The following is a 24,953-nucleotide window of genomic DNA, read 5'->3' as shown; positions in this document are numbered from 1 at the left end:
CTGTCCTCGACCGGCTCTGACCCCAGGGGGCGGAGTCTCGCCACCACGCCACTACCACGCCTCGGACCTCACAACACAGCCTCTGAGGTGGCTAGAGACACACGGTCTTCACTGGTGAAGGGAGGAGGGTAGCCCGGTGCGACCTACACTGTCCACAACCGGCTCTGACCCGAGGGGGCGGAGTCTCGCCACCACGCCACTATCCACGCCACAGACACCACAACTAAGACCCTGAGTGACACACGGTCTTCCCTGGTGGGTGCAAGGAGATTGCCCGGACGTCACTGCACTGCCCGTGACCTGCTCTGACCCGAGGGGGCGGAGTCTCACCATCACGCCACTACCACGCCACGGACCTCACAACACAGCCTCTGAGGTGGCTAGAGATACACGATCTTCACTGGTGAAGGCAGGTGGGTAACCCGGTGCGGCCTACACGGTCCACGACCGGCTCTGACCCGAGGGGGCAGAGTCTCGCCACCACGCCACTATCCACACCACAGACACCACAACTCAGCCCCTAAGTGAGCTACAGACACACGGTCTTCACTGTTGGGTGCATGGAGATTGCCCGGATATCATTGCACTGCCCCCGACCGGCTCTGAACCGAAGGGGGCGGAGTCTCACCACCATGCCACTACCACGCCACGGACCTCACAACACAGCCTCTGAGGTGGCTAGAGACACACGGTTTTCAATGTTGAAGGCAGGTGGGTACCCCGGTGCGGCCTACACGGTCCACGACCGGCTCTGACCCGAGGGGGCGGAGTCTCGTCACCACGCCACTGTCCTCACATCTCAGCCCCTGAGTGACCTACAGACACACGGTCTTCACTGGTGGGTGAATGGAGATTTCCCGGAGGTCACTGTCCTGCCCGCGACCGGCTCTGACCCAAGGGGGTGGAGTGCCGCCACCACGCCACTATCCACGCCACGCACCCCACAACACAGACCCTGAGTGGGCTAAGGACACAGGGTCATCGGCGGTGGGGGCAGGTGGGAGGCCCAGAGCGGCGTACACTGTCCAAGACCAGCTCTGACCCAAGGGGGCGTAGTCTCGCCATCACGCCACTAACACGCCACAGACCTCACAACACAGCCTCTGAGGCAGCTAGAGACACACAGTCTTCACTGGTGAAGGCAGGTGGGTAGCTTGGCGCAACCTACACTGTTCACTATCAGCTCTGACCCAAGGGGGCGGAGTCTCGACACCACGCCACTATCCACGCCACGCATCCCTCAACTCAGACCCTGAGTGGGCTGAGGACACAGGGTCATCGCCGGTGGGGGAAGGTGGGAGGCCCTGAGAGTCATACACTGTCCAAGACCTGCTCTGACCCAAGGGGGCGAAGTCTTGCCACCACGCCACTACCACGCCACGGACCTCACAACACAGCCTCTGAGGCGGCTAGAGACAAACGGGCTTCACCAGTGGGTGCAAGGAGATTGCCCAGAGGTCAATGCACTGCCCCCGACCAACTCTCACTCGAGGGGGCGGAGTCTCGCCACCACGCCACTATCCACGCCACCGTCCCCACATCTCAGACCCTGAGTTGGCTAAAGACGCAGTTTTCACGGTTGGTTGCATGTTTGTGGCCCGGGGAGCAGTACACTATCCTCGACCGGCTCTGACCCGAGGGGGCGGAGTCTCGTCACCACGCCACTATCCACGCCACTGTCCCCACATCTCAGCCCCTGAGTGAGCTACAGACACACGGTCTTCACTGTTGGGTGCATGAAGATTGCCCGGATGTCAGTACACTGCCCCCGACCTGCTCTGACTGGAGGAGGCGGAGTCTCACCATCACGCCACTATCCACGCCACGGACCTCACAACACAGCCTCTCAGGTGGCTAGAGACACACGGTCTTCACTGGTGAAGGCAGGTGTGTAGCCCGGCACGCCCCACACCCTCCAAGACCGGCTATGACCCAAAGGGGTGGAGTCTCGCCACCACGCCACTATCCACGCCACTGTCACCACATCTCAGCCCCTGAGTGAGCTACAGACACACGGTCTTCACTGGTGGGTGCAGGGAGATTGCCCGGATGTCAGTGCACTGCCGCTGACCTGCTCTGACCCGAGGGGGCGGAGTCTCGCCGTCACGCCACTATCCACGCCACGGACCTCACAACACAGCCTCTCAGGTGGCTAGAGACACACGGTCTTCACTGGTGAAGGCAGGTGGGAAGTCCGGTGCGGCCTACACTGTCCAAGACCGGCTCTGACCCAAGGGGGCGGAGTCTCGCCATCACGCCAGTTTCATATTTCAGCTAAACTTCCAGGTTTTTCAGCTTCCAATCTTTTTAGCAATACATTCCATCATTAACAGTTTATCTTCCAGCTTTTGTAGCAATGTATTTAAGTTCTTAGCTTCTTTATGTAATGCACTTCAGCTTCCAATTCTACCAGTTTCACAGTTCAGCTAAGCTTCCAGGCTTTTCAGCTTCCAGGATTTTCAGCAGTTCAGGTTTGATGCATTTGACATTTCAGATTTTTCACAATTTTCAGCAAAGCTTTTGCTATTCCGTTCAGCTGCTCAGCATTCACACGCATTTTCTGCAGGAAATGCAATTTTCTAGTTAAGGGTTAATCTCCCAAAGACAGTATGGATCACACTGCTGGGTGACATTACAACAGTATGGATCACACTGCTGGGTGACATCACAACAGTATGGATCACACTGCTGGGTGACATTACAACAGTATGGATCACACTGCTGGGTGACATTACAACAGTATGGATCACACAGCTGGGTGACATTACAACAGTATGGATCACACTGCTGGGTGACATTACAACAGTATGGATCACACTGCTGGGTGACATCACAACACGCCAGAGTGCTACTGTCTCTGCAGGCAATCTGGAATTACCTATTTATCATTTGGCAAGTAGATTACTGCAAGTGTTAATTATGTAGCCTAATGTAAACCTAATGTTACTACAAAATAGTAAATATTCAGCTAAAGTATACTGATAGCTTCACATGCTGTACCAACAACAAATTCTACTGACATTGGTCTTGTGGTGGTCATCATTACATTAAATACATTAATTGATTATGACTAGTGTCTAGCTTGTGGGCAGTCGGCTAATTTAGGCTCAGCTGTTTGGCGCTGTGTGAGACTTACTTCTCAACAGAGACTAATACATCTCTGTCACGGTCTGTCAAAATTACAACGCATTTTGGGGCATTATTATTACACACTTTTAATCCAGAATTGATCGATGTCACCATGGGACACATACAGTACACTGTAAAAAAATACAATAAAAAATAAAAAACACTTTCTAAAGGGCACTTGCCTGTTCCAGAGGGCAAAGGGCAGGTGTTCTAGCACCACCTAGTGTCTATCTGTGCACGTCCCTGTAGGTATAGGTATAGGTACTGCATTTGTAACGAGCTCCCCATCCAGTTGTTACACTGGCCCGGAGCGCCATTCACACACCAATGGCGGTAGCTGCCATGCAAGGCGCTTGCCTGCTCATTGGGAGCAATTTGGGGTTCAGTGTCTTGCCCAAGGACACTTCGACGGGTAGTCAGGAAGAGCCGGGATTCGAACCACTGACCCTACAATTACTGAACGACCCACTCTACCGCCGCCCCCTGTAGTGACTGATGACCTGACCTAGACACACAATACAGAGGTCATCCTAAAGGAGGCACAACAATGCCAAATACTTTCTGAGGTGCCTGTGTAGATGGGGCATGAGCACACTAACACTTGAGAACTTCTACCACAGCATCATGGAGAGAATCCTGACTGGAGGCATCACAGCCTGGTACAGCAACACCACCGACCACCACAGGCACGCCATCCAGAGGGTGGGGAAGACTATTCTATACTAACTCTCTCTCTCTCTCTCTCTCTCTCTCTCTCACTCTCTCTCTTTTCAGTCCATCATAAACCACCTGTGGTTGAGAAAGAGCCTGAAAGAAGCCATTGATGCTCCTATTATATTTGTTGATGGCAAGAACAAAGTGAAATTTGAAAACACATTTGATAAGGTAACCAGTCTATAATTATATAATCTATATAAACCTTCTATAATCATCAGCCAATTACTTCAAAGTGACAGCCAAGTTCAATGCAATTCACTGTCAAGTGATGGAAAAGAAAATGTTTATATTTTAGCCACTATTCGCTTGATTGTAATTGCAGCCTGATAACTACAGCTACTAGCACCCAGTTTCTACATGAGTATTTGTTCTGTGTAATCAAACAGAGAGTTGAGGTTGAATGTCCCGGGGATGTTTCCTTCTGTATCCTCAGTCTGTGATCGAGAAACTGAAAGCGTTTGGCCACAGAGGTGGGGAGCGGATGGTCTTCTGGAATGTGGTCAACGCCGTTGCCAAGGAGAACGGTTGCTTCACTGCTGTGTCGGACGCCAGGAAGAAGGGCGAAGCAGCAGGGTTCTGACCCGCGGAGAGGTCGTCACCAAACCCTAACCCTAACCCTAGCCCAACTCAGGTTCATGAGAATACAGAGGTCGTCACCAAACCCTAACCCTAACCCTAGCCCAACTCAGGTTCATAGCCAACAGGTGGTCCAGATGGACATTCTAGGTCCAAGTGCACCAATATTTCACATACGAGTTCAGTTTTATACAACATTTCACATACAAGTTCAGTTTAATCCAACATTTTACATACGAGTTCAGTTTTATCCAACATTTTACATACGAGTTCAGTTTTATCCAAATCAGATCAAGAACCTTCTCAAGATGTACAGCATCTCTCCAGAAGCCTTAGGCAGAAGCAAATGTGCCTCGAGACACAAACAGCCCGGCTCTTCTGGGTGGGAGGGGGTGAAGTTTGTTTCTCAAGTGATGGAGCTACTAATTTTACCAGAGTTCATGAGTCATGCAACATGCAGCAAAGTGACATCCTGAAGAGACACAGACATGGCGCCAGGTCAGTCCAGTCTGTCAGCTCTGGTACTGTGTAGTGATACTGCTCTGAGAGAAGCATTTGGGTTTTTCACAGTGACTTACCACAGATAAATTGGATTTCCACCCATAATGTGAAAAAGTTTATGAAAAGTTTTTGATGGATAAAGTCAATCCAATCCCAGAAACCTACTGTATGTTTTAAATGTTTCCTAATATAGTTAATCAGTAGCGTAGCTAGTAGCGGTGCTTGTGATTGTTTCACTACTTTGAGATTGTTTCACAATGAAAAGTGCTTTATAAATAAAACAAATTATTATTATTATTATTGTTTGTATTGTTATTATTAATATTATTATTATTATTATTATTAGTAGTAGTAGTAGTAGTGTTATTAGTATTATTCCAGTACCTCCGCCCCAGCGACAGCGCAGGTACAGTGTTTTGTGTGTGTGTGTGTTCATGTGTGTGTGTGTGTTCGTGTATGCGTGTGTGAGAGAGAGACCCACTGGGGCCTCATATATCACTGAGGTACGCCTTCTTTTACACGTTCTTTTCCGCGATTTCAGGCGTAGGCCTACGCCATTTACCCCCCCCCCCCCCCCCCCCCCCCCCCCCACAGCGCGACCTATCAAGCCAAAAGGGCGGATATTAAGTCGCCTTTCTACGCGCTTTTGTAATACACCTCTCAACTTGTCGTACCGATTTTCACGGTTTTCTACACCCTTTTTGAACACAGGGGGAACTGGCGACGCAGGTGGTGCGTCGGTGAATTACAATGTTTGATGGAGAGAATAAGAGCGAAAGTTTATGAACACACAATCATGTAGGCTAATAGCCCAATTCAGCACAAACATATATCGCAATGCAAGATCGTGTCCTCTAATCGGCTCATTAATGGTCCGATATGGATTTGTTCCCCAAACTGAACCTATGCGCTGTCCCAAACCTTTCTGCGCAATATGTCACACACCTAATGCAGGCACTCCATCAAACGGCAATAATTGACCAATTAGATTGTCATTAATATGTGATCATGTGGACCTGTTTGCTGTTTGGTAAGCATATAAATGACAGTCCTCCTGTGCGTAATGCGAGCCTAAATGAATCCGGCGCTACTCGGCCTACTGGCCGAGATAGAACTCCAAAGAGGTGACGTCGATGGCGACTGCACCCACATAAGGGCACCATCAGCAGTGTTGGGCTCGTTACTCAAAAAATGTAATATATTACTTATTACTCATTACCCTTTTTAAAAGTAATATCGTTACTTTACTTATTACTCCCAGCCAAAAGTAACTAGTTACTTATGTAATATATTACTTTCCATATTGACTACCTTTTGCAGCGTGCTCATCACGGTCCGGTTCTCTTTCCACCAACTTAATGTTGCTGTGTTGGCGTAGCAAATGTTTCAGGAGATTTGAGGTGGTGTTTCTGGCACAAGAAAGAGTCTTAGTAGAACTTACACACAGTTTACACTTGACAACATTCTTGTCTTTCAGTTCCAGGAAATCGAAATAGTGTGCGTATTTCCAGCCATGGAATGTTAACGTCGTCATGTTCAAATAGCTCCGCTCGCTCGCTGCTTGCCTGGTAATGTGACGGGACGTGATATGAGCGGAACGTTCTTCAATCTGAAATCAAAACTTTATTTCACCCTTTGTAAAACGAAAATAAATAAACAGAGCAGGCCTATGACAAAAGTAATGCAGTAGCGAGCTTTCTGGGGGCAAGTAACTGTAATATTATTACTGAAATGTGATTAGTAACTCGCTACACCCCTCGTTACTGGAAAAAGTAATATTATTACTGTAGCGCGTTACTAGTAACGCGTTACTGCCCAACACTGACCATCAGTGAATGAATATGTCTATGTGAATCGCAAAAGTGTGCACACTATAAATACCCAAATCATATGTGACGCCGACATGCTCATCACAAGTGTAGTGGCACGGTGGCCTGGCTCCACGCATGACTCATTCATCCTGGCGCACAGCAGGGTAGGGGCTAGACTGGAGGCATGTGCATAGCCAAGATACATATTCTTTGTCTTTTTTACTTTAATCTTTATTAGCATTTTCCATCCATACAACGACAATACAATAAAACATAAAAACTTACAATAACAGCTTATGGGTACTCCCATCCATGCAGCTTTTTTCTCTTACTCAAATATGACAATTTTAATATTAGTGGTATCATCACACTTCCTTCTATAATCCATCCATTTTTCCCATCTCCATTCAAACTTTCCTTCCTGCATCCTCAATGCATAAATAAATCTCATAAATCTCCTCCACAACACCCACCACTGCTCCTTGGTTGGGGGTTCCACCTTATACCAAGCCCTCATTATTGTCTTTTTACTAGCAACCAATAGTACTTTCACTAGGTATCTGTCCCCTCCTTGTACATCATTCTGTTATGTTTGCCAAGATATATATTCAAAGCTGATAAGAATGAGAACCAGTCAAGACCCCACCACAAGAGATGATTGCGTTATCAAGTCTACAGACATCCTAGGCTTGAATAATAATCATAATCATAAATACGAGGATATTTGTATCATTTCCAATTACGTTTCACATTCATGAAGGCATCGCGGTGTCCTAAAATAAATAAAAGCACTACACAAACACTGCAAATGGCAGTGAATTAATAAATAAGTACTAAACTCAGTCGCTATAGCCTACTCAGACTCAGCACAACAGCACCTTATATTCCATAGTCGTCAGAATGGACACATCTACATTCTGTAAATACTGTAAACGTGAATATCCATAACTAAAATATATCATATGGTCCTACATAATATAGGGCCTATCAAGATCCAACTCATGCATTTAACTAAACTGTAGGCTACAATTCAATCTGCTCTCAGCACATCCCATCCCTTTCATGTAGGTTATATATTTTGCATATTGTATTAAAAGCCCATATATACCGTCTTGTTTTTTGTTATTTTGTATTGGTTTGTTTAACCTTGCTTAAGCTAGTGTGCACGTTATAAGAGCCAGCGGAGAAACATCTCACTGCTCATTTTACTGGTAGGTTATCTTGCATGTGACGAATAAAACGTCGAATTTGCACGTGACCTTGAACATCAAGCATGTCAATTGGGAACGTCTCAACTTTTTACGCGTTGTCTGGGGATTTTGTGTGCACACGACCCTGTAGTAAGGAGCTGTCGGGGCGTTTATGTATGCAAATCCAGGTGTACGAGTACGCGCATTCAACTTAAGAAGGGGAGCACAGCTGAGAACACTTTGGCGGTTTAGGAACACATTTCCACCCATTCATGAATCCGGCGGGGATCTTTCTTAGGGTTGGTCTTACGAAGTTCGTAAGAAGACATTTAAGAAGACACTTAAGAAAATGTTCAGGAATGAGGAACATTGTCTACAGAACATCGTTAACAAAACACTAGATTTTGTGGCTCGAAATCCTTGAACCTAGAGAATCTCTTGTGACGGCTAATGTTGTTTTATCCAACAAACTTACTCTACGTGTTTTCTATTTGTGTGCGTACGTGTGTGTATGTGTGTGTGTGCATGTAGCATACATTCATCATTGGCTTTTTTAATAGCAGGTGCTATCCCGGGCAGAATGGGAGATGCTAGCTGCTGGGTTTGTGGGAAGGACGACCTTTTGAAAGTGATTAATCCTCAAAGCCTATAGGGAAATCAAGACACTACAAAACACGACACAGTTCTGAAGATTCAGAACCAAAGGCCCTGATCATCAGACTCCATTCCAACTCTTTTAAATCTTTCCCAACCCATTAGTCCTGGTTGATTGGAGGTTGTGTGCTGCCTGTAGCCAGTTCAGGTCAGTTGTTGAGGTCATGAACAATGGCTGAAGTCTGTTAGTGGGAGATTATAGTTGAAGCCATAAACTAAAGCAGGGCAGAACAGCCTGTTCCTGTTGTGAATGATAGGGGCCCCGTATCAACATGTCTCTCCTGTCTCGTGGTGGGTGGCACACATGCTGGGGCGGCACGGTGCCAATCAAATACTGCACGGGCAAAAAAAACATGAAACATGAATGAATTAATATGTGCACACTTTAGAGCAGACATTCAGCACAGTCTTTATTCACCATGTTTTCATTTGTCTCGCATACAGTACTGTTGTGTAAATTGACTAATAAAATGTGCCACATAAATCCGCTACATTAAGTACTGTACAATCAGTATATTAACTATCTTTTCAATTTTCATATTTCATAAATGAGGCACTTTCTGTACATGGCAATCAATGGTCATCAATAAATGGCTATATTCAAAAGAAAATAGCAAACAAACACAAAGTCCATACAGTAGTTTGGTTGATGACTTCGTCCCCTACGTGTATGGATGTTGGTCAAGGCTAACTGGCTTTCTGTGCTGTCGTGAATGACGTTGCTGTTGTGAATGACGTTGATGGAGTCTCTGACCTGGACCCCATGCAGCTGGCCGGCTGTATACTGTACTGTACATTTAAGACAAGTGTAGATAATAACGATCTAAAAATACAGCATGGCTCTCACTAATCAATATCACACCCAGGTGGGGAAGTAAACAGTGCGGGTTTATGAGCTATCTCTACAGCCCTCTGCTGGTGTACAATGGTATTGGCTACTCCTGGTACGTAGGTAACATTAGCCCAGTGGTTAAAGTATCTGACCAGAGTCTGGTTCAAGACCGAGCCAGGCCACTTGATAAGCACGCTACTTAGCCCCAACCAGTACAGTAGCTCAAAACATTGTATTTCTTCCGATAAACTCTGCTAAATGACTAAATTGTAAATGTGTATGGTGTCGTGGGGTCAGCCTTAGTAACCAGCGGCGTAAGCCCACTTCCTGGGGTCGGACTGGGCGTGGAGTCTGTTCCCGTAGCGCACCACCGCCTGGACCACCGCCCCCGTGGACTTCAGCAGCTCTATCTCATGGTTCTTATTGGCCAAGCCTTCCAGGACCCTCTGAGAACAGAGCCAGCGCCGCGTCAGCATCACATCCCAACATCTCACAGCTAAGAGCAGGACAGGCATACAGCATGTGCACCGCCAACACTGTGTGTGTGTGTGTGTGCGTGCGTGCGTGCTTGCGTGCGTGTGTGTGTGTGAGAGAGAGACCCACCTGGTCAAAGCCCGGCTCCCCCAGCGTGGCGTGTGTGTGTGCCAGGGTTTCCGTTAGAGAAAATCGGTACCGGTCAATGTGTCCGGGAAGATTAGACTTTTCCGGACAAACTGGAGAAATTCCGGTCATTATATTATATTATAATATTAAGCCTATTATAGGTGTTTGTCGCGGTGAATGGCCGTTGTGTAGCTTATATATGCCATTTATTGTCTTATTTCGCATCCGTATGATTAAATGTGTGATAGCTATTTGTCATGATTCCATGCGCTAGGCCTATATGCACAGCCACAAAAATAGTCACCTTTGAATTGCGACTGTAGGCTAGAACATGAATGTTTATTTCACTTGCATGAATCGGATTTGAGGATGTAGGCTAATTGGTTTGGGATTCGCGACAGTAATATGTGTTTACTAATTTCTCTTTCCAGTTTTAGCCTACCCTTTTTATCAATAAAACAGCGTCATAACCACGGACATCGCAGTAGGCTATGGGGATGAGGAGGACATAATGTTGAGAAACAACTGATAGGCGGGCTGGGCTGAATAAAGAAATGCCACAATGCATGTCTAGATATATAACATTTTTATTTAAAAGTGCAACATGTAGGCTTCTCGTAACATTTTAATTTAAGGCCTACGGCTGCGCTGATTGGAATTCATAGGCTAGGCCTATAGCCTAATTTTGGCCTTTTATCAGATAGGCTAAAATAGAACAAAAACTCTTTGAAAATAAATATAGCCTCCTTAAATAAAGTGTAAGAACTTACAACGTGCATAGGCTAATTTCCATTCAATATTAATAGGCCTATGCATTTTCGCCTCAAGCTCCGTACCTCGATTGGGCTCCCTGTCGCTTGCTATGGTGGCCCGCTAGCCTATAGGCAGATTTATCTTACGGCTGTTTTTTCATCGCATAAGCAGTAGCCTACACATTAACGGAACAAAATGAATAGGCCTATTCGTTTTTTTATATCCAAAAGGAATCATAATTTTGGGAAATTTAAATTTAGCCTACTGTAGGCCTAATACAATTAGGGGGAATTATTGTGTCCGGACATTATGACCGGAGAGATTTTAATATATCGGACTTCAACAGATTTTTCCGGACAAAAACCGGTAATTACCGGCTAACGGAAACCCTGGTGTGTGCGTGTGTTAGTGTATGCATGTGTGTGAGAGAGCGACCCACCTGGTCAAAGCCTGGCTCCCCCAGCATGGCGTGTGTGTGTGTGTGTTAGTGTATGCGTGTGTGTGTGAGAGAGAGACCCACCTGGTCAAAGCCCGGCCCCGCCAGCATGGCGTGTGTGTGTGTGTGTGTATGTTAGTGTATGCATGTGTGTGAGAGAGAGACCCACCTGGTCAAAGCCCGGCTCCCCTAGCGTGGTGTTGGGGCTCAGCTGGTTGTGGATTCTGGGATCTTCCACGGCTCTCTTCAGATCGTAGTTGAAGAACAGGGCGTTAAGAATCACCTGGAAAACAAATGGTAAATGGACTGCACTTATATAGCGCTTTTCCACCTTAGCGACACTACAGTGGCCTCTCATTCACATACCAATGGCAGTAGCTGCCATGCAAGGTGCTAACCTGCTCATTGGGAGCAATTTGGGGTTAGGTGTCTTGCTCAAGGACACTTCGACATGTGGACAGTCAGAGCTGGGATTCGAACCACTGACCCTTCGATCATTGAACGACCCGCTCTACCAACTGAGCTACAGCCGCCCACCTGTCAGTCAAGGACGACACTGCCTTTCTCACACAGTGAATCAAACAGAAGAACTGACTGAGTATAAATCAACGTTTGAAATGAAAAATCACTTGTGGATGAAATTAAATGCGTCGTTCACAGTGGTGATCTTGCTCACCTGGGCGATGGACGTGGTGATCTTAGTGCCTCCTGAGGCCCCGACCACCATCTTCACCCTGTTGCTCTTGTCAAAGAGGACAGTTGGACACATAGAGGACAGAGGCCTCTTACCTGGAGAGAAACACACCATTTAAGCCCAAGGCCAGCCTGGAATCTCATCTACCTACCTACTGTACATCTATGAGCATTTGTGTTGATGATCAGTTATCTGAGTCCTAGGTGGTATCTTATCTGGTAGACAAACATACTCCTGGAGCTTGCTCGATCGCCTTGTTGAGAGGGGTCAGGGAAGAATTTTTACAGCTCACTTATCTGGCCCCCGGGTGATTACTGTTTTTTTGCTTCCCTCTGGAATATGTAGGGGTGGGTCGTAGGCCCACCTCCCTTGTTCTCTGTAAAGCGCATTGTGTTGCCTCTGGGTATGAAATGCGCTATACAAATAAAGCTTTGATTGATTGATTGATTGAGGTGTGACCTGGCCGTATGAAGTTGTTGGGTGAGGGCGGCACTCCGAAGCCATTGGTGATGAGAGGGGAGCTGAAGTCATCCATCTCGTTGTTGAGGATGATGCCTGTGGAGGGGGACATGACCTTGGAGCCCAGGCTGGAGGAGAACACAGGGAGGGTTACAACTTTGTGACAGAGAGAGACCACACAGGGATGGTTACAACGCTGTGACAGAGAGAGTCCACACAGGGAGGGTTACAACGCTGTGACAGAGAGAGACCGCCTGTAAGCCAGTAGAGGAGTGTTGATTCCTACTAGAGGTTGATGGTGCTGGTGGCGGCCACGGCACTGCCGTCCTCCGCCACCACAGACAGATGCGCCGTGCCGTGGTCGTCGGGGACAAAGTAGTCCGGCTCGTAGTAGCTCTCTGGGTGCGTGGTGTCGTCTGTGACCTTCTGACGGAGGTCATCGGCGAAGTAACTGGAGGTCATGTTGAGGATGACCTGAGGAGCAGGAAGTGGAGGGTCATGGATCATGCAGGAGGGGCTTGTGTCTGTATTTACTATTTGAATGTACAGTAGAGGAAGACCTCGGACTCACATCAGTGATGTTGAGGAACCGTGGATCTCCCAGGAGGCTGCGCTTCGCATAGGCGAAACGGAAGGCCTCTACAATGCGATGGTATGTGAGGACTTTTTTCTCAAGGCTTGATACACTATCAGGGGTAAACTTGTACCCTAGGAAACGAAAAGAACAACACTTTCACTCAATAGGATACAATATCCTTCCAGCAGACCTCCTCTTACAGTCAGAAAAGGTCAGAAAACTGGAAAAGTCTTCTATAGGACTCTGACCGAATGACTTGGTCTCCAGTGTTTTCTTTTGGTAGGAAGGTTCAGTTCACCTAGACCCCCACTGAAAGAATTAGAGCTTGGTGGGGGGGGGGGGGGCAGGATAAGGGGGGGGGGGTGATAGTGAGGGGGCAGGATGAAAGTATTTGGCTTGGCGAGTTTCAGCTCATAGTCTGGATGAAGGTCTTGAGAGGCCACTGACACGAGTGTGTGTTATTCTCCCAGCAATTAGAGGCAAATTGGTCAGATGAGTGTTTGTGTTGGAGGCAGGAGGCCAGAGAGAGTGGGAGGCCAGGATGCAGGGAAGGTTCAGGGAGATTAATTACTCTGAAATAAACTTTCTCATCTAAATCCCCTGAGACAGATGCTGCCAAACGTACAGGGTTGGCAGTGAACTAACTTGCCATAAAAGTGCATCAGAGCTGTAGGAGGAGGTGTATTTCTCCGGCTTATTGCTGGTCAGCGCCCTCTTGGGGGGTGGGGGGCTGGGCGGGTATTTGAATGTGCTCAGTCAGGGAAGATATAGTGCACACAGTCATGTGATGTAATAGACCTATATGCTTTATTTAACCATTTACTTTATAGCTACAAAGTAAGCTGTGCCTATAAAATAAAAGAGCAGTTCAGCAACATTTCTGAACATGAGCAGTGAGCAGAGACATGAGCAGTGCTGACAACGCATCAGACGTTCAGAAACCCTGCTGTGCCACGGCCCGGATTATCTTTGCCTTTTTAGTGTTTCCATGCGTGTTCAGGCTGAACGTTACCCTCCAGGATGTTGAGTATGAGGGCGAGGACGGGGCCGCTGGCAGGGGCGTTGGGCATGTACATGGTGTAGTCCCCCACCTCCACCCTGAGAGGATCCTCATCCAGGACGGGCTGGTAGTTCCTCAGGTCCTCCAGCGTGATGATGCCACCTACAACACCCACCAGTTAGCATGCGGTTAGCATCCAACACCCACCAGTTAGCATGCGGTTAGCATACAACACCCACCAGTTAGCATGCGGTTAGCAGTTAGCATCCATCACTGGCGGACCATGGTTCATTGGTGCGACAATCAATCTATGGGTTGAACAGTTTCTCTCCTAAGCTGTTTTATTTAGAACAAAAACAGGTAACGACTCAAACAAAGAAGTGAATTATTGTAAAAAGCAGAACACAACCTGCAGCCTGAATGTCCCTCACGAGGTCCTGAGCCATCGGTCCCTGGTAAAATGCTTCAGCTCCCTCCTCTGCTATTCTCTCATAGGTGTTAGCGAGCGTGGTATACTTGATGGTCTGATTTTCCTTCAAGAGGACTTTATGTTCACTACAAAAGACTTCGCTGAAAGAGACAGAGGGGAGATAATTTTAGATACTGTTGTGCTGGAAATCTCAGGTTTGGCTATAAGGCCATTAAACAAGAGAAGTGTTCCATCAGACAACAGCGTTTTTCCATCAGAAAAGCCTCTTATCTCTCACCATAGAGCGGGGTCGTTGATGATGGTTTCCCTGTGGCTGGAGATGGCTTTGGCCAGAGCCCGGCCCAAAGGGAAACCCTCCCTTGCCAGCTTGATACTTGGCTGGAACAGCTCCCTCCACGCCAGTCTGCCATGGCGTCGGTGCGCCAGCTCGTAGCCCCTGATCTCCCCGGGCACAGCGATGGACAACCCTCCTGTCAGACACAAAGGCGCAGGAGAGATTTGTTGGGTGAATAGATTGAATATAAGAGGTATAAATTAAAACTAATCAAATAATTAAAATAGTCAAAAGAGGGATGGGTATAATCTCAGAGTTGATTCATCGTGTGAATGCCATTAAACTGTAACCTGCAACATAAATGTTTTATCAAGGTCATAAAATAAGTATAAAAATGATGCATGTTCATTTGCACATGGTGCACTTTGACTTGCATATTAACTAGTCCAAGGTAAAACAGCATTGGTATTTATGTAACCCATACAATTTGGGCCAGGGTAGGAATCCAACCCGGGTCTCCTGTGGGACAGACAGCGTTTTAACCCTCTACGCCAGGGGTGTCAAACTCTGGCCCGCGGGCCAAATTTGGCCCGCAGTGTAATTATATTTGGCCCGCGAGGCAATACCAAATGACTACTAGAGCTTGCCCACCAGTATTATACAGCGCATTCACCGCTAATACTAAAAAATCCCATAATGCTCTGCTGTTGTTTTGGCGCGTCAATCAAGACAGGACCCAGAAACGCCCTCTCTTCTGTGACAGTAGTCATAGCAATCTCATACTACAACTGTAACCGTGTTACCCCTTCTTAAAAATGGCGAAAAGAAAGGCAGAAAACAGAAGCTTTACGTTATGTAACGTCTCACTGTGATAGAGACACCTGTGTTGACCTAGCCGGCCGCTATGTTTGCTCTGTTCCTGTTCAATCCTGTCTGCCTTCTTGCCGGCCTGTCTGCCTGCCTGTCTGCCTGGCTGTCTGTCTGTCTGCCTGCCTGGCTGTAGGACAGTCAGGGTTTTACAAGCTTCTCTACTGAGCAGATGGAGCACCAACACTTGTGTCTTAGGGCGTATTCACATATGTTAGTGCACACCATTGATGCGCACCAAAAGCGAAAGTTATAAGTGCATATTCAATGTTAAAGCAAAACTTGTTTGGGTCCATATTAAAATTTTCATTTGTTCAATGTTGGCCCGCGACTTTGTTCAAGTTTAAAATTTTGGCCCACTGTGTATTTGAGTTTGACACCCCTGCTCTACGCCGATTATAAGCTGCTCTTCATCGCCGCAGGTGGACGGTATTCATGCTGGTGAGTGAGTTCAACCAACAACCCGTTACCTACTCAGGACTCACGAAGACTCTTTTTCACTCGGTTACATTTAGGAAGGCAGGTGTATGGGGTTAGATCTGTTTCAATACTTGTCAATATACACCACATGTTTCACAAATGTTTTTTGGTGATTCACAAATAAATTCTTGTTCCACAAATTTATTTTACGAAACTGCTGACACAAATCAAAATTGATTTTGAAACAGATCTACCGTCAACCCTATGGTACTTATTTTTCATAATGTTTGCAAATATATTTATGTGATTCACAAATACATTTGTGTGGTTCACAAATAAATTCTTGTTTCACAAATGTATTTTTGTGGTTCACAAATATATTTCAAACTCACAAACATGTGCACCGCTTGTATTTACTGGCACTTGGGAGACACGAACCAGAAAGCGAATTATGAAACGTTTAGAAAAAATGTACCCTGCCTCATCTCCAGCCAATCAGATTACAAGGCAGCTCCGACCAAACAGTGTGCGCGTTTTGTTTTGGTTCGGTTTCTTATTTTGTTAGGGGATTAATTGAAGTCCAGAGCTTAGGGAAGGGACCTCACATTTTCAGACACACTTTCGATTCCCAGGCTTGTCTTTTTTGTTGCCCTTTTGATCACACCATATAGGTTCCCAATACAATTAAAATAAATAATGGGAGTCAAATGTATCTTCTACAACTACCGTAGATGCTCAATTCACCTTCACATGGGCACCTTCTAGCCCAAGTATGGCTGATGTGATGTCTATGCACTCTGAATTTTAGACTTGTAAAGACAATTTCCCCTAAATTCTCAGCTGATATATTCACTCATTCTAAGGGTGTTAGAAGCATTTTACTGTGAGGAACACCATGTTTGTGGTCTCACCTGTGCTGTTGTCCTCCAGGGTTGCAGAGTGCAGTTGAGGAATGGATGGTGTGTTGACTTGTTCAGACTAAGATTTGCAGGTGTTACTGGAGAACCTACCATGATATGAAGTGCTACCCAGCAAAAATGCATTTATATTTTACAGCATAAATAAGCAATGTTATAAAACAGTGTCCTCTTTTTTATTTTATTTTACCACAGCGCAGCAGGCTAGCCATGGTCTATGACTGACAAGTTAAGGTCAGTCACTCAGTCAAGTAATTTAAAGGATGTGGGGACACCATGTTGTGCGGACACGATGTTGGGGGGGCGGTACTTGTCTTTCTTACTGCAAGTTTAATTATTCTTAGTTGACAGCCCAATTCAGCAGGTTGTGTGCACCCCATAAGTGACAAGGTACAACAGGAGGATATGAAAGGACATACAGTACATGTGTCCATTTTCACCAGCTGCTTATTACAAGGTAACCTAAGGAAGACTTACCCTAGACTAACCCTTTAATTACTCCACTTTATAGAACTGAAAGGTGTACTCTATGGCATCTATGACAATCGATTCATTTTTACCCACAGGAGACAGTGAGGGCATAAATAGGCACTTTTACCATTGAGAAACATAACAGGAACTTGGTACGCATTTTATTTCATTCATATCTTTTCTGTTCAATGTCCCAGTGTCTTCAGTTCTGAGACTTGCTGCCTTCTACCTCCAGCTTCATCTCCACTCGCCCTGGCACCTGGGGTGTATTGGGTTCCGTGGTGCCTGGTGACAAGACATTGAGCAAGGTTGGTGGGTAAGGAGGTCAAGGCATACTGACGCAAATGGCAGTCGAGACGGTGTAGCTGTATTTATGTACAGACATGTAAGAAGGCTGAAGGCTAACAGAACATTCGTGTGTGTGCGCATGTACTGACCTTTGCGCTTGCAGATGTCAGTGATGATGCGCCGCTTGTCACTGCCCCCTCTTTGGTGCTGATGTTCTGACCCACCCAAGTTGTCTCTAAGTAGATCCTCCTCCTGGAGCCTTTGGCCACCACCAGCCAGGTCACGCGGTCGTCAAATCTGCGAATGTGGAGGATTGCCAAAAGGGGGACAGAAATGCAATCCATAAACACAAATAACGTGCGGGCTCTGCAGTCTTCAGAGTGAGAGAATGAGAGAAAATCATGTTACCAGCAAGTACAATTCTCAAAGCAGCTGGATTAGGTCACACACATGCAAGAAGGCTTAAGAATATAGACTGCCTAGAAAAAGAAAATAATTAAAACGGGCAAATTCGGTAGCATGGAATCCAGACTCGCTCAATTAAGAGAACTTTAGGTTACTTTTCCACTTCACTTGTGAAGTAGAGAGAAAAAACGGTGAACGGAGCGAGCAGGCTGGATTTCAGGCTACCGTTTTAATTATTTTCCTCTTGTAGCCAATTGCCGTCAAGCTGGCTAGCAGCTTGGGGAACTCATTCCGACTGAATAATGCTAATTGCTAACGTTAGCTAGCTACAATTCCTGGAAATGTGTTCATGATTCCACCGAGGGAACTCTGAATTATGAAGTCGGATAACATGAAAGTATACCACGGACACACGATGGTAGCGTGACTAGCTAACTAGCTAACGTTAGCATGAAAGAGATCTCAGGTAGCAAATGTGGCTTTAGTTTTCCTTACACAATGTCGGGCGAACCAGCACAATAAAGTACTCGTGAACTTACCTGAAAGTTTTTAGCTTGCACTGGTCACAGATCTTCTCGTTCGCTTGCTGTTCTCGAAGTGAGACTTTTACTGTTTACAAGACCGCGCACACGGTTTGGTCGGAGCTGCCTTGTAATCTGATTGGCTGGAGATGAGGCAGGGTACATTTTTTCTAAACGTTTCATAATTCGCGTGTCTCCCAAGTGCCAGTAAATACAAGCGCCCAGGTGCCAGTAAATACAAGCGGTGCAAGTAAATACAAGCGGTGCATGTTTGTGAGTTTGAAATATATTTGTGAACCACAAAAATACATTTGTGAAACAAGAATTTATTTGTGAATCACACAAATGTATTTGTGAATCACATAAATATATTTGCAAACATTATGAAAAATAACTACCATAGGGTTGACGGTAGATCTGTTTCAAAATCAATTTTGATTTGTGTCAGCAGTTCGTGTCTCTCGCCAGAATGGTTCGTGTCTCAGGTGCAAGTAAATACAAGTTTGTGAGTTTGAAATATATTTGTGAACCACAAAAATACATTTGTGAAACAAGAATTTATTTGTGAATCACCAAAAAACATTTGTGAAACAAGAATTTATTTGTGAACCACACGTATTTGTGAATCACCAAAAAACATTTGTGAAACATGTGGTGTATATTGACAAGTATTTAAACAGATCTAACCCCATACAGATGATTGGTAGATCAGCTGTCCGATATGTTTCTAACCACTGTGAACATGCAGCATCTGACCAGTCTGACTGACATGCCCTGTACCCTGGACTACTGTACCTACACCGCTGCCATGCTAAGGTCCTAAGCCACGATGACATGGCTCCTGGAGGTGTGCCCGGATATATAGCCCGGGTGACCCCTCCGCCAGGCTCAGGATGGTAAAAGGAAAGCCCCTCGGCCCCGAGCCTGGGGGGAAGTGTAACATCAAAACCCAAACGAAGAAGAATAAGACTAAGTTCCTTATGGAAATTTCTTTTTTTTTTCTCTTGCACTCAGCATCCAAAAAACACAGCAAGAAAACACAACAGACCACATGATTCCGGAGACCTCTATGGTGGTTTAGACAGTATTCACCCATGCAGCATGCGGCTGCTTCTCTTATCTCCATTCCTAACAGGTTTATCACAAGGCCATCTCTCTCATAGTAAAGTCACGCCTGTCACCAAATAATTTCCTTCTGGGTTATGAAACTGGTTAGCCATTACCTTTCTGGGAGAGTTCCGTGCTGTTACCAAACATGCACTCTGTAGCGTTCGAGGGAGCTGTCTCCCTAGCATCAATGATCTCCACTTTCCCTGTGAATTAGACAGAGATATTCAAACTTCTGAACTTATGATTTAGACGCCACAATTTCCTGTTGACCATGCTTTAGACAAGGCTTGAGAGGGAGGAGAAGAGGCAGGGATTAAAGGTTAAGGCTGAGACTGTACCGCTTTGTGCGTCATAGATGGTGAAGAAGAGTCCTCCACCGATGCCCATGCTGTGAGCGTTCATCAGCCCAACACACAGCAACGCAGCGATGGACGCGTCCACCGCCGACCCCCCTTTCTTCAGCGTGTCTCTGAGATTTGCAGACACACATACATGTACACACCGTTTTCAAACATAATGGCTTATGAAGAATTATAAATATACACATCTTAATGTTTGTCTAGCTACAGTTCAATATGGCCCCCACTCTGGATAAATGTTCAATTGTTTTTATTCAAACTTCCACATGATCGCTGTGAAGCAGCCAGACATTTCGGCCTCTGCCTTCCACAAATCTGTCTGCATTACAGCAATCATGTTAACTTCCTTTTTATGAACCACACAGTGACACAAACTGTAGTACGCGTATGAGCGGGGAACACAGCACACAACACACACATGCTTTCTTCAGGTGTCGCCGGTGGAATTCGCTGTCCTCAAGGGGCAGCCAGGAGCAGTGGGCAGCGGCGCCCGGGGACCAGGTCCAAGTGCTCAGTCCAGGTCCTGGTCAGGGACCGGACTGAAGAGCATCTGTTCTTCTGCATGTTTGTCATACTGGGTTCTTGGGAGGAAACCCTTGTGAACACGGGGACAGACCTTCCTGTGAGGACCGTGCTGCAGTACGTTCTGAGACAGCGTGCTGCACGTGAGCGCTTTGGGGTTCAGTGTCCTGAGACACCGTGAGCGCTTTCGGGTTCTGCTCAAGGACACTTCGGCACGCAGCCGGGAGCTGGGATCAAACCGTTTTTATTTTTTTATTACTGTGAATCCTCTAATAGTGGCCTGTATTCAACTATAGGCTGGGTCTCTTATAATGGCCGGGGGCACGGTCAACACGGACAAATAAGGCCAGCTCCCTATACAGGCCGGGTCAAAAAGCTCTGGGCTTTACGGTAGTTTTGGTTGCTAGGCACGTTGTTTCAGAAAGCAGAAGGATGAACTGGGTTTAGCTGACAAGGAAAGAGCGCGGCTAGCTGGTGGTGGGCGGAAGAAAGTTAGCTTGGAGCTAGAAGCTAAACGTTATATTGTTAATAGGTAAACTAGCTGTAAACCGGTAGGCCTCTTTGATTTGTTTTGTTGGATGACACGGGGCATATTTTTTGGTTTGTGCAATGTTTTTGCAATAAAAGTCCTGAAATTAAGGGATTATGTCCATGAGAGTTTAATTTTAAGAAATAAAGGCCTGCCTCTAATATAGGCCTGCCTCCAATAAAGGCTCGGGGCTCTCTGCAGCTCAGTAAATAAAGGCCACAGCCACTATTAGAGGATTTACGGTATATATAAATTCAATGTTGAAGTTTGAATAAAAAGAATTGAGCATTTATCCAGAGTGCGGGTCGTATTGAACAGTATTGGAGTCTCCTAGTTATGGAGTGACCCAGCACCGGATTACACAAAAGTGGGTATGAACATTGGTTCTTAAACCTTGTGTTTGTGTAACTAACCTGCCAATCTCTGAGCAAGGGCCAGCGTCAGCAGCAACAGCTGCTCTGGAGTAGGAGTGGTCAGTGAAGTGAGTCTTCTTCCCAACCCCATAGAAAACACCCAGAAAAGTGCTCAGTGCTGCGACCAGCAGGACCGCCAGGCCAAGCACCACTGACTTGTGGACCATCTCTAGCAGGGAAACACAGAAGACCTTCAACTTGACTTGGCTGAAATGACCCACAAAACACTTTGAAAACCCAAATGTTAACAGTGTTCAGTACCGATGTGTTCTTCACTACCGTGCAATACTGTACATATGTCGAATTCTGCATGCAGTCCATATGCCAGGACCAGGCTGCACCGGTGGTGCACAGGGATTTTGGGCCCCATGAAAACATATGACATTGAGCCCCACCAGTGGTGTAGATTTGATTTAAACAGCTTGTGTTGATTATCATTTAAACGGCTAGTTTTTATGCCGTTGTTGCCTCCGGTTTAAATGCCGGAATGAGAACCCTGTGGACTAATGGACATGCATACTTAGGACTGGCATGAGGAACATAACCTTTAAGTGTCTAACTGCGTACAGTACCTAGGACTGGAATGAGGAATTGGTTAGTGCCGATAAGACAATGTAAGGTCAAGCGATAACAAGAATTCCAATGTACCTGTACTTGTTACACATGACAAAAAAACTCTCTATTCTAATCCATACTATTCTGCATGGGTAGTGTCTGGTCTAGTGAGGAAGGGAATTCCTGTTATATTGTATCAAGTATTCATTGTTATGATGAATGCCTCAAAGAGTGGCCAAATCAACAGCGCTAACCAAGCTTGTAGGTGATTTAAATTCACATAAGATAAATATAGTGAGAACATTTCATGGCACTGTGTGCAGATGAGGCAATGGAGCTGCGCACAGATGTACAGCATGTGGAAATACATTGTTTCGTTTATTGTGAGTCACAATGATCCAATCCAAACCTAAGCAGAGAGAAATAGGACATGAGAGCATCTCCATATCAATTAAGCACAGATCCCGGATCGATGCCCACAGTGCAGCCAACTGCATCAACCGCGACAACTAATGCTTTTTGTTGAGTTTTTCCCATTTAATTGTAGTCTGTATTTAATGTAAAATAAATTCAGAACAGGGAGAACTAGCAAACATGTAGCCGACACTGAAGATACAGCGAAGATGAGACACTTGGGCTACGTTAACACTAGTAGCCTCTGGTGTCATTAACACTAGTAGCCCATGGTGTTGTTAACACTAGTAGCCCATGGTGTCGTTAACACTAGTAGCCTCTGGTGTCGTTAACACTAGTAGCCTCTGGTGTTGTTAACACTAGTAGCCCATGGGGTCGTTAAAGGAGAATGCTCTTTTTCGACAATCTGGACCTTATTTACGGCATATTATAAGATGTTTGACCCACCAAGATAACTTTGGTGTAATTCGGAGGCCTATAGAAGAAATTTAAAATCCAGCGTGAGCCAAGTATATCCATGTAATGGCGGCGGACGGGGCACCGAGAATGCAGCTTCGAAAAAATGTATTTTCTGCCGTGAAAAATATTGTATATCATATTGTAAGTCATCTTCTATATCCTCAAACTCTGATAAATATTCAGCCATATTGCACACAATATTCCAGGCACCAACAAGCCGATCGTAGCGTAGAGAATGTGAGCCGTGAGTGTAGCCTATAGGCGGAGAATAGCCAGTCTGCGTGCTATGCGCATGCGTGCTGGAGCAAGTGGGGAAGCTTTATTTCGTTTCTAAAGACGTTTCTAAAGATCATATTACAGAGGCATGTGAAAACCACAACAAGCCCTCGCTCTATGGAAGCACAACTAGCAATTCATTAAAAAAGATTGATGAAAACAACGGTTTCACGGCAGAAAATACATTTTTTAGAAGCTGCATTCTCGGTGCCCCATCCGCCGCCATTACATGGATATACTTGGCTTATGACTTATAATATGCCGTAAATAAGGTCCAGGTTGTCGAAAAAGAGCATTTTCCTTTAACACTCGTAGCCTCTGGTGTCATTAACACTAGTAGCCTCTGGAGTCATTAACACTAGTAGCCTCTGGTGTTGTTAACACTAGTAGCCTCTGGTGTCCTTAACACTGTAGCCCATGGTGTCATTAACACTAGTAGCCTCTGGTGTCGTTAACACTAGTAGCCCATGGTGTCATTAACACTAGTAGCCCATGGTGTCGTTAACACTAGTAGCCCATGGTGTCGTTAACACTAGTAGCCTCTGGTGTCGTTAACACTAGTAGCCTCTGGGTTGTTAACACTAGTAGCCCAAGGTGTCGTTAACACTAGTAGCCTCTGGTGTCGTTAACACTAGTAGCCCATGGTGTCGTTAACACTAGTAGCCTCTGCTGTCTTTAAAACTAGGTGTCGTTAAAACTAGTAGCCACTGGTGTTGTTAACACTAGTAGCCTCTGGTGTCGTTAACACTAGTAGCTTCTGGTGTCGTTTACACTATTAGCCTATGGTGTCATTAACAGAAACACTTTCTCTACAATTAGTGATAAAAAATATATATAATTGGCAATTTGGCACAATGAAGTGACAATCAGACTTTGAGGATAACGGAGAAAATTGAAAGACAGATATCTGTTCAGAATGACTTGCAGAATCATACTAAAATAGCCTAGCCTACTTCCTCGCAAATTTGTGGAGCGTTCCTCACCTTCCTCTGCCTGCACAGGCGTGTGACTAAATGTTCATGACTGAGGAAGTGACTGTCCTGACTTTCACGTCGTATGCCCACGGCCTGGCCTGCTGCCAGCGCTGGGGGGAAAAGATGGAAGTTGGCCATTTTGCAACAGAATGCTTTTGTAGATACATTGCATCTTGGCCAGATGCTTAGCCCTGCAAGACCCAACGTTGCAGAATTAAAACATTTTAATTTTATTTAAAAAAAGTACAAAATTATACATTTCCCCCCCACAAAAACATAGTTCTAAGTTCTAGTTTATGTGGAAAAAAAACAATAATTAATAATTCTGCAACGTCGGGTCTTGCAATTTTAGAAACTCAAAAGTACAGTACAGACGTGTAAAGGACTCACAAAGAGTAGATAACCTAACACTGTAAGATTGTCAGCATTACAAACAGGCTAATCCTCAAAATCTGGTTGACAAACAATGTATCTATCATTGTCACTGCCCCAATCATCAAAGAATTCTGATAGCGGTTCTAAGTTAGAATGGTTCAGCTCATGAACAGACACAGCGCACAAGAACACACTGACACCCACACAGCCACGTGCCTTGTTACAATGTTGCCAAAAGATCTGGATCATTTTAACTGATCATTCTAGGTGACCATTCTAACTGACCATTCTAACTGACCATTCGGCACATAGTCAATAATGTTATATGAGGTGTACAGTGTGTAAGAATTGTATTGTCCTGTAGATAATTACATATATTACTGTTCTTGCCTATATTTAACTAAGTGCTGGTTTGTGCACACACTATGCACATCACATAACG

At 45.7% G+C, this 24,953-nt stretch overlaps 2 protein-coding genes across 2 annotated transcripts in view; one reads left to right on the top strand and one right to left on the bottom strand.

Annotated features, from left to right (window-relative positions):
* The window catches only part of LOC311312088 (glutathione hydrolase 5 proenzyme-like), a gene marked incomplete at both ends in the record, with an annotated part of 66,716 nt that extends 62,290 nt beyond the window's left edge, over positions 1–4,426 (top strand). The window contains 2 exons of the mRNA XM_084441957.1: positions 3,904–4,014; positions 4,280–4,426. Coding sequence (XP_084298083.1) covers positions 3,904–4,014; positions 4,280–4,426 — 258 coding nt within the window. The remainder of the gene's footprint in view (positions 1–3,903; positions 4,015–4,279) is intronic.
* A 5,283-nt stretch (positions 4,427–9,709) lies between these two features.
* On the bottom strand, positions 9,710–21,625 carry ggt1b (gamma-glutamyltransferase 1b; the record flags this gene model as incomplete). Its single annotated transcript, XM_084442704.1, has 12 exons — positions 9,710–9,856; positions 11,372–11,485; positions 11,879–11,991; positions 12,356–12,483; positions 12,642–12,829; positions 12,927–13,063; positions 13,945–14,094; positions 14,342–14,502; positions 14,640–14,832; positions 19,749–19,838; positions 19,974–20,104; positions 21,459–21,625. The coding sequence occupies 12 exons, from the start codon at positions 21,623–21,625 to the stop codon at positions 9,710–9,712; spliced, it is 1,719 nt and encodes a 572-aa protein (XP_084298830.1).
* Positions 21,626–24,953: the final 3,328 nt, after the last annotated feature.

The sequence above is a fragment of the Borostomias antarcticus genome (genome assembly GCF_949987555.1).
Source record: "Borostomias antarcticus genome assembly, chromosome: 8".
Taxonomy (NCBI): Eukaryota; Metazoa; Chordata; class Actinopteri; order Stomiiformes; family Stomiidae; genus Borostomias; species Borostomias antarcticus.
Note: the sequence above shows the minus strand (reverse complement) of the source record. Positions and strands in the feature narration are given on the sequence as shown.